Source organism: Barbus barbus, assembly GCF_936440315.1.
Source record: "Barbus barbus genome assembly, chromosome: 6".
Taxonomy (NCBI): Eukaryota; Metazoa; Chordata; class Actinopteri; order Cypriniformes; family Cyprinidae; genus Barbus; species Barbus barbus.
The window spans coordinates 19,844,672-19,855,375 of record NC_136734.1 but is presented as its reverse complement, the minus strand read 5'-3'; the positions used below and the strand labels follow the sequence as shown (position 1 = coordinate 19,855,375).

At 38.0% G+C, this 10,704-nt stretch overlaps 1 protein-coding gene across 3 annotated transcripts in view; it reads left to right on the top strand.

The window, feature by feature from the left end:
* Positions 1 to 771: 771 nt before the first annotated feature.
* msh3 (mutS homolog 3 (E. coli)) overlaps positions 772 to 10,704 on the top strand; it is a 60,129-nt gene continuing 50,196 nt past the window's right edge. The window contains exons 1-8 of one of the 3 annotated variants that reach the window (XR_013784290.1): positions 772 to 1,084; positions 1,196 to 1,298; positions 2,404 to 2,636; positions 2,825 to 3,022; positions 3,901 to 4,017; positions 4,366 to 4,483; positions 5,146 to 5,279; positions 5,377 to 5,543. Coding sequence is in view for 1 of the 3 variants with exons in the window: in XM_079418120.1 (XP_079274246.1) it covers positions 935 to 1,084; positions 1,196 to 1,298; positions 2,404 to 2,636; positions 2,825 to 3,022; positions 3,901 to 4,017; positions 4,366 to 4,483; positions 5,146 to 5,279; positions 5,377 to 5,543 (1,220 nt within the window). In the remaining 2 variants the exon portion in view is untranslated. The remainder of the gene's footprint in view (positions 1,085 to 1,195; positions 1,299 to 2,403; positions 2,637 to 2,824; positions 3,023 to 3,900; positions 4,018 to 4,365; positions 4,484 to 5,145; positions 5,280 to 5,376; positions 5,544 to 10,704) is intronic. The other 2 variants (XM_079418120.1, XR_013784289.1) reach the window with 2 other exon arrangements.

The window sequence follows — 10,704 nt, the reverse complement described above, 5'->3', positions numbered from 1 at the left end:
GTTCTGTCAAACGATTAATTGCGTTTAATCGCATCCAAAATAAAAGTTTTTGTTTACATACTATATGTATGTGTACTGTTTATTGATTATGTATATATAAATACATACACAAACAGTATATTTTGAAAATATTTACATGTATATACATTTATATTTTACATTATAATATATAAACAACATTTTTCTTAAATATACATGCATGTGTTTGTATTTATATATACATAATAATATACAAACTACACATACATATATTATGGAAACAAAAACTTTTATTTTGGATGTGATTAATCGTTTGACAGCACTTATATTAATATTTTGAATTACATTTGATTTTTTTATTTTAATTGTAGTGCCTTTACTGTTTTTTTATATATATATATATCAATAATTATCAAATCAATAGTGATAGTGTAGTTTTCAAAAGGTAATATGCTATTTGTTGAACACTGGTGTGTTTTTATAAAAGCAGCAATTTTAAAACTTTTTTTTGTACCTCATAGATGTTTAGCCAAGTAAGTTAGGTGTGTCATACTTGAAATTTGTGCTCTGTATTTAACCCAGCCAAGTTCAAACGAACAGCGTGAACAGTCACCATTAATTTAAAACAGTACTATGTAAATTTGTGATTGCCGTTTGTTACAATTACAATTTTTCCTCCACCATGGACCTCTGTAAATGGAGGACTGCGTATACCTAGCGCCACTTTCACCCTCTGCATCACCGTACTGCCTGCGTAAGTGCGCATGTTTAGCGCATCCCTCACCCTCTGCAGTACAGCGTGCGCGAGACACTGGATACGTCACTCACGCGCCAACATGATCCGCAGTACTAGTTTCTTTTAGAGACTATTTTAATCCTCAAGAGTTTTGGCCAGTTTTCAAAAAACAAAGTAAATGCTGCAGGCAACACGTTAATAATCAGTTATTGCTGTAAAATGCATACAAGTGTCAAAAATATCAATGCATCCAAATCTTCCAAGAAGTCCAGCACTCAGACAACTATCAGCAGATTCTTTACAAGTGCAAACGATAAATCTCAACCAACTGACCAGCCCGGGATTAAGCGCCATGAGGGCAGAGGAAAGGTAAGAGCTTTATATGCAGGACAGGCATAGCTTGTTTATTCCTTTCATACTATAGAGTCATATCAACAGTTCAAGACAAATATCCTGAAATCTAAGCCTGTGCTATTTCAGAAGAGGTTATCTGATGGAGGAATGTCCTCGGAGAAACGGCCCAAACTCTCTCACAGTGTGGAGGAGGAGAGAGATGAGGAGTGCATGGAGACCCCCAGCACTTGTAAGGATACATGCACCATGCATGTCATTTATTTGTTTTTGTTGTCTTCAGCTGGTATATTTCACATTTTTATTTTAAAATAGGCACAAATAATGAGGCAGGCACAAATACATTCTTAAACCTGTTCAGTCTACAGAGAGTAAATAACAAGAAAGGAGTATAGGTGAGGTGAGGTGAAGTGACATTCAGCCAAGTATGGTGACCCATACTCGGAATTCGTGCTCTGCATTTAACCCATCCAACGTGCACACACACAGCAGTGAACACACACACACTGTGAACACACACCCGGAGCAGTGGGCAGCCATTTATGCTGCGGCGCCCGGGGAGCAGTTGGGGGTTCGGTGCCTTGCTCAAGGGCACCTCAGTCGTGGTATTGAGGGTGGAGAGAGCGCTGGACATTCCCTCCCCCCACCTACAATTCCTGCCGGCCGGAGACTCGAACCCGCAACCTTTGGATCACGAGTCCAACTCTCTTACCATTAGGCCACGACTTCTATATGAGAGAAATGTCTCTTTTGGCATTCACACTAAGCAGGGCTCAACAATTACAGAATTGTAAAAAATACTTTCGCTGGCCCACCATATTTTTATATGTAGCAATATTTATGCGTTAGCAGTTGGGGTCGACTGATGTGTTTTTCAGGGCCGATACCGATTATTACAGATAACCGATATTTTGAACCTGGTCTGGTGTAATAATAAAAATTAATGTCAAAATAAAGAATGACAAGGGCTCTGACAAAAACTTTCTTTAAATGCGTATTAATTATTTTGTCCGCAAATCGGTTTTGAAAATGACCGCTACGGATAACCATAAAAATGTTTAATATCGGTGGCAATAATTGGTCGACCCCTAGTCAGGAGACTTCATTTTTTCTTGAAAAGAAAATCTAATAACTTAACTCGGTAAAAGCTATAAATTCATAAAGACAGCATTCCAAACATCAGAAAATAAAATGTTTAGGTTTGTAAGGCATGAAAATAAAAGTACAGTACATGACTAACATAAAATGTGCTGACAGTGCACAACTGACTGTAATTCTTGCTTGTGTATTAACCTCTTAGCCTCTTTTTAATTTTCTTTCTCTTTTATGTGCAATAGATAAGATGGTGTTCTCAAGAGCCAGTCTCAGCCATGCCACCTTGGCGAGGCTTAAAGATTTCAGCTGCCCTGGGACCTCAGAGAGCCGAGTCTCTGATCAGGTTAAAAAGATGGAGGTGGAGCCTTCAGACTCTGGAAAAGCTGAGTCTTCTGCCCCACAACAACACAATGCAATAAATTCCTACGAAGAATTGGAGGAAGAGGTCAAAAAAGAGCCTATTAAGATTAAACAGGTTTGATTCTATACAAAACTTGTATGTTTCAGAGTTGTCCATTGAAAGACTGTTGTTTGTCTTTATTGCAGATTGCATGTTTATGAAGTACTTGATTTTCACTCAAAGAAAACACAGCTCATCTCATTCTCAGTGTTTGCCAGAATGGCCATTAGCACTGATGATGTTTGAACTTTTTCTGTTTTCAGGAGTTTTCCTTTAGTCCGTTTGCTAAGAATACTGTGATCAAAAAGAGTTCAGAAGAGCCTGGTGTTCCCAAGCGGAGAACCAAGACCATATACACTCCTCTAGAGGAACAGTACATGGAGATCAAAAAACAACATGTGGACACAGTGCTTTGCGTTGAGTGTGGCTACAAGTACAGGTTCTTCGGTGAGGATGCAGAGGTAAGAACTAGAGCAGCCCATCACAAATAGCAGACATTGGTGATAAATTATCCTTTTAAAGGTTTAGTTTAGCCACAAATTAAATCATCACCCTCATGTTGTTCCAAACCCATATGACTTTTGCTTGTGTTTGTAACGTTTGTATAATTTTTCAACCTAATTATTTGTCTGACTTAAGGTACTTTATGACAAACAAGTGTCTTATTAAAAAAATAAATACATTTTTATATATATATATATATATATATATATATATATAGTGCTTGGTGCATATTTAATGCTGCACATCATCAGACACTCTTTGCTCTCTTGTGGATTTTTTTTAAGAAATACATTTGTTACGTGGCCTTTACATGGTCTTTTATGTGTTTGTATTAGCTTCCCTGTTTTTTTGTCAAAGTACCCCTTGACCTTTCCAGAACTTTCACAGGACATTTCAACATTAATGATTGCACATAAGAATATTTTTAAAACGCAAAGCAGGAATTGAATAAAATCTACTTTCTGAAAATCATTGTACATTAGATTTTCAATCTTCCTGAAAATACTTTAATTACACTTTTTTTTTTTTAACCCAGACTTTTTATTCTTAATCTCTCCTCATCAAAACTTTCTGTCACAAAACACAAATTAAATTATTTTTAATGAAACCTGACAGATTTAATTGATCAATGTACATACATAGAGCTCATCAAATACGGTAAACAGAAGCTCAAGTGAATTTTAAAATTAGAACTTTAAATTTGGGGTCAACTATTCCTTTAATGCAATGACATTGACTTGTTAACATAAATGATCATTTTAGACTATGAAAGACTTACCATGTGCGTGAAAGATTTGTTGCTTTCCCATAATTGCCACTTTTTTTTCTTAAATAGATCGCTGCAAAGGAACTCAACATCACTTGTCATCTGGACCATAACTTCATGACAGCCAGCATCCCTACTCATCGCCTGTTTGTGCATGTTCGGCGACTGGTCTCTCAGGGCTACAAGGTCACTGATGTTTGCTTAATTACAATATGCTGAAAATTTGTCATATAGAGACAAGTAAATCTATCAAATTTCTGTGATTTCAGTCACCATAACAGTGTTTTCATGTCTAAATAGACCCTCTAACACTAGCATTCTTTATTCTTTTTCTATTCTATTTACTTGATTCCTTTTTATTTATTATTTGAAAAAAAAAAAAACTGCTACATGTTCTGCGTTAGACTAACCAAGACTTGTCATAGCACATATTATTGCTATTTTGTTGGTTTTGATTGCTTCTATTGTCCTCATTTGTAAGTCGCTTTGGATAAAAGCATCTGCTAAATGACTAAATGTAAATGTCATTCTTAGGTAGGTGTAGTCAAGCAGACCGAAACTACAGCCATCAAGGCCTCCGGCACCAACAAGAGTTCTCTATTCACACGGCAACTACATGCACTTTACACCAAATCCACACTTGTCGGAGAAGGTATTGTTTGTGCTCTTACTCAGTAGATCCATTATTATTATTATTTTGAGATTGAATATATCCCTGTTGTTGTCCAGCAGTAGTTTACTCAATTGGATCGGAAAGATTTCAAATTTTTTTGAAAGAAGTCTCATGTGCTTACAAAGCTGCATTTGGTTGATGAAAAATACAGTAAAACAGTAGTATTGTTATATTAATACAATTTCAAATAACTGCTGTCTATGTAGTTCAATATGTTTTATGTAAATTATTTCTGGGATGATTTTTTTAGGCATTATTACTCCTGTCTTCAGAGTCACATGATCCTTCAGAAATCATCCTAATATGCTGATTTGGTGCTTAAGAAACATTTCTTATTATATTGAAAAAAACTTGTGCTGCTTATTTATTTATTGTGGAAATACATTTGTACAGGATTCTTTGTTGGATGGAAAGTTATAAATATAAATCGATTTGAAATGGAATGTAAAAGACTTTAATGCCATGTTTGATCAATTGAATGCATCCTTGATGAATAAAGGTATTCAGTTCTTTCAAAATAAACTTAGTGAGCCCAAACATTTGAAGGGTAGTGTATCAATTTACAAAATGGTCACAGTATCTGTTTTTTTTTTTTAAATAGTATGAATCCTGCAATGAATGATTAATTGCCTTTTTCTCAGATGTGAATCCTCTGCTAAAGCTGGGAGATTTGGAGCAAGCTGAAGATGTGGTGCAGGACAGTGGCAACAACTATTTAATGTGCGTGAGCGAGAGTTTTGATAAACAGAGCAAGGAGCTGACCGTAGGGATGGTGGTAAGAAATCATTGTAGTGTCATTGTTGTAATACAACAAAAAGTTTTAGATGGTTAAAACAATCCCATATTATTATAACTTTTAATGCTCACTACAGGTGGTCCAGCCGAGCATTGGGGACCTGATGGTGGACTGTTTTAAAGATAATGTATCCCATTCAGAGCTGGAATCCAGGGTACTAAAAATACAACCTGTAGAGATCCTGGTGCCTTCGGACCTTTCAGAGGCGACTGAGAGGTTATTACGCAACATCGCTCTGTCCAGGTAAATACAATTTTAAAATAATGCTTTCTGTGAGTGTGTGGAGACTGTACTCCAAATTATATAATGATTGCTTAAAGGATTTCTCAGTCCTTCAAATCCACACCAAAAATGCATCTTAGCTATTAATTAAAATCTTCTGTCATGGAAGAAGTCTTCTCTCAGTGCTTTCAAATTGTTTTGAATTATAATATGTCTTCAGTTGTGAATGGAGCAATAAGCTTTGCAACTCATAGTGACTAGCAGTTGTTTACTGTCACCACTAGATGTCAGTAAATGACTATCACCTCATTACTGGCATCATGTTTCATTGCCTGTGAGAACATCCAAAAATGTGAAAATACATATTTTTTTGTTCTTTTTCAAACTTATGTTGTTCACCTGAGCAGCACAGTTAAGTGTGTTAGTGCATCCATGCTAATAGCTAAACCACAGAAATCCATCCTATGTTTTTATGTACACACAAAGTTAAATATACATATACACAGACTTTTTACCCTACACAATCAAGTGCACTTTCTGCTTCTGTTTTTCAGTGCCACAGTAGTATACCTCAAATTGAGAAGAATTCCATGAGGGTGTGCTGCAAGGCTAGCAGTATTTCCCTCTTAGTTTAAATCAAACTTCATTTAAAGACCCAGCCAGACTTTGTTGGCTGTTTCAGTGCCTGTGGTCATATGTAGACAAGGTTGCTAAACATAGCTAAGTAGAATGGATGATATTCATTATGGCTGAGCTGGTACTGGTGCTTCATCACTCAGTTGAAGTGTCTGCATTAAAGTGCTGGACATAGCTTTTCACTGACACAGGATAGGGGAAGTCGTGGCCTAATGGTTAGAGAGTCGGACTCGTAATCGAAAGGTTGCGAGTTCGAGCCCCCGGCCGGCAGGAATTGTAGGTGGGGGGAGTGAATGTCCAGCGCTCTCTCCACCCTCAATACCACGACTGAGGTGCCCTTGAGCAAGGCACCGAACCCCCAATTGCTCCCCGGGCGCTGCAGCATGGCTGCCCACTGCTCCGGGTGTGTGTTCACGGTGTGTGTGTGTGTGTGTGTGTGTGTGTGTGTGTGTGCGCATTTGTTCACTACTCACTGCTGTGTGTGTGCACTTGGATGGGTTAAACGCAGAGCACCAATTTCGAGTATGGGTCACATGGGTCACAATACGTCACGACTTTATAGTGTTTTTTGTGGTTTTGCTGTAAAAAAAGGTATAAGTATAACCCAGGTGATGGTATGTTATCTAGTCCCAGCACTGGGGTTGCCCAAGTTGGGGCACACTCAGTACTGGGCTGCGTCAGGAAGGGTATCTGGCATAAAACATGTCTAGATGGTGCTTTATTCAGACAGCTCGTATTACACTCTAATGTTTTCGCATGTTGGATGAGCAAGTTGGCTGAAAGCAGAAATAATACCTGCAAACCCAAGAGAACCACATACTGACTACTCACTGGCTGCCTGAAAATGCACTTTGTTTTTTTCTCCTTGTGATTTATTGTCTGGAATCACAGGTAACATTTCTTTGACAAATCAGGGTTAGATTTTTCACCCTGGTGATCAGGCCATACAGAGTTCCTCTTGGAACACATCTGAGAACAGCTGGTTTTTGGTCTACCCAACTGCACAGCCAGTTCCTTGCTAATTTTCTGTGATTTCACTCTTTGGAGAAAGATCTAGTTTCAATTTACCCTGGTGGTCACTGAAATCTGAAAGTGAAAGGTGAGCTTGAGCTGAAAGTCTATACTTGAGCTCAAAAGCAGGGCTATACTTGAGCTCAATAGTAGGGCTGTCACTATCGACTATTTTAGTAAATCGGTCGATTATCCTGACCTTTAATCGAGTAATCAGATAATTTTTTGTGGTAAATAGACCTTAGCGAACAATAGACTTATGTATTTAAATTGAGATATAACAGCAATAATAATTGGTTCAAGCAAAGTATCAAAAACAAATAATCATGTGGTTTTACTGAACAAAACATATAAAATTATTTAATAAGTAAATTAATGTGTGTATATATATATATATATATATATATATATATATATATATATATACACGCACATATATATACATATAGTTATATATAATATGTATAATGTATATATGTGTGTGTGTTATGTATTATATCAAATGCCCTTCAAGTGGACTTTACAGTGTGATCTTATCCTTGACCTTGTTATATTAAACAAGAATTAGATCACACTGTAAAGTGTAAAAGCAATCAGTATAATGACTAAACATTTAATTAAATTGTCCACTTAATCTTTAATATTTGGCCCCTTTTTAATCATAGAAATGCCACTGTCATTTCTTGAACAAGAACATGGAGATCAAAACATGCTAACTCAGAGCGAGGGTTTAACTTTAAACATTTATTTTGAAATCGCAATGAACACTTAGTTGGCATATTTGCAAAGGTAATGATGTCTTCTCCTGTGTTGGCGTATGTTTATAATTGATTGACCTTATGGATCTGATAGAATGCTGCACATTGTTCCCAGATAAACGTTATAAGCATCTCGCGTTCATTATCGCAGATGAATCACTTTCGATAATGAACGCGATATTGTGTAGCTTGTCAGTGAACTACGGCTCTGTGTATTAAATGCTGCTCCATTTGAAAGCAGGTGATGGAGATTTACTGCTAATCACGGAACCGGCTTTACTGACCTTAAAAGCAAGTTGTATTGCACCAGGGAATAATGGCTAGTAACTGGCTGGCATGTAGTGCTGCATGTAAGTTCAATAAAGTTCAAATAAAGTTCATATTACTTTATTTGTCCCCAATGGGGCAATTTGTTGTGCAACAGATAGTATAGTACAAATCACACACAATCACACACACAATACAGAGATTGCCTACCTTACAGGCATGGCTAAAAACAATAAAAACCAATAAACAATCAATAATAGTAAGTCAATAAGTTATCTATGGTTCTTTATAGAATTGAGAAGCAGAATGGCAGCAGGAATTTTGTATTTAAAGCGTAATCCCGATGACAACATCTGAAATTCAGCCTGTAAGGGATGAGAACTATCTGACAGGATAGATTCAACCCTTCTTAACATCTGCTCCTGATAAAGTTCCTCCAGACTTTTCTGCTTCGAACCTGTGATGCAGCTGCTCACCTTAATTAACCTTGAAAGGGAGTTTTTTTGTTTTGCAGTAATAGACCCATACCAGCAGATTAAGGAGAGGGTAACAACCGACTCAACAAAGGACCTATAGAAAAGGGTCAACAGGGTCTTGTCCACATTAAACTTTGCCAGCCTCCTCAGGCAATACAGGCGCTGCTGGCCTCTCTTGCAAAGCAAACTGGTATTTGACTCGAAACACAACTTATCATCAGTAATAGATCCTAAAAACGTATACTCTGTAACAACCTCTATTTCCTGACCATTTATACTAGTTTTTTCAGTGTTAGTGACATTGCGCCTAAAATCAATACACATGTCCTTGGTCTTAGAGGCATTCAGCTCAAGAAAGGCATCCTGACACCATGTTATGAAGTGATCAATGACCGGACCGTGTGAAGTTTCCTCATTGTTCAATAAGCTGACAATAACCATATCATCAGCAAACTTCACAAAGGGTCGATTTTCAGTAACAGAGCGACAGTCATTAGTGTACAGAATATAGAGGAGGGGGGAAAGAACACACCCCTGTGGTGAGCTAGTTGATGTGAGGGCCAAGTCAGAAAGATGCCCATTTACTCTCACTCGCTGGGATCTATTTGTGAGGAAGTCTAATATCCAGCCCACAAAGTTAGCCTTCAGTTTGAACTGATGCAAGAGCTTCTCAACCAACAGGTGGGGCTGAATGGTGTTAAATGCTGATGAGAAATCCACAAACAGTAGTCTGGCATGGTTTCTATTGCCCTCAAGGTGATTAAGAATGAGGTTGAGTACTGTTACAGTTGCATCCTGGACCCCTCTGTTGATTCTGTATGCAAACTGTAATGGGTCGAGAAGACAGTTTGTCCTAGATGTCAATTCTCTCTTGATCAGCTTTTCAAAGGACTTCATCACAAGTGACGTAAGGGCTATCGACACGTCACCATGGATACACTGGTGGGTGAGGAGGGAAACCTTATACTCAATCCTGTATGAGACAGGGAGCCAATGGAGCGATTTAAGGATAGGAGTGATATGATCATATTTGCGCACTATCATCAGGATCCTAGCAGCACTGTTCTGAAAATACTGCAGGTTCTGGAGGCTTTTGCCAGGGATCCCGATGAGGAGCGGGAGCGCATTACAATAGTCCAGCCTGGAGGAGATAAAGGCGTGGACAAGCTTTTCTGCATCTCCAAAAGTGAGCATAGGTCGAAGTTTGGCGATGTTCCTCAGGTGGAAAAAAGAGGTCTTACACAGATGTTTGATGTGATCCACAAAGGTCAGATGTGAGTCCATTTTAACACCCAGGCTGGTGACTGATGTTGAAAGTAAAATATCCTGGCCAGAAGAATATAACATACAGCTGATTGGGGCTGGGACAGTAAAGACTGTTTTTGGCCAACAATTTCGTTGCTAAAATCATGTTTGTCAAATCTTGAATAAAATGATTTAGTTCTTGGGCCAGGGATATGTCTGAGGTGAAGCCTTCCAATATCAGCTTTTTCTTTAGTTTGTCATTTAGACCCACCATTGTTTTAATACTGTCCCATGCTGAGCCTAGGAGATTATTACTCAGTTTGTGTTCCACTTTAAATTTGTAATCCCATTTAGCCCTTTTAATTTCACGTTTAATCTCCTTTTGAATACTGTGTAATTCCTGAAGGTTATTTTGCCTGAATGCTATCTTTTTCTTTTTCAACAAGTCTTTAAGTTGTTTTCTCACCCATGGCTTGTTATTGGGGTATATTTTGACAACTTCTTTAGGAATTACAGTGTCCTCACAATATGCAACCCATGAGTTGACCACTTCAGTCAATTCATCTATGTCCCTTGAAGATTGAACAAACTCCTCCCACGAGGTACAGTCCAAGCAGTCTTGCAGGGCCAGCAAAGCCTCTTCAGACCAGACCTTCACTTGCCTGGTATCCACTTTCCCCCTCTGAAGGCAAGTGCGATACGCTGGTGTAAGATGCACACAGTTGTGATCGGCAGAACCCAGGGGAGAGAGAGGGACAGATTTCTAGGCACCTTTAATGGAACCATAAC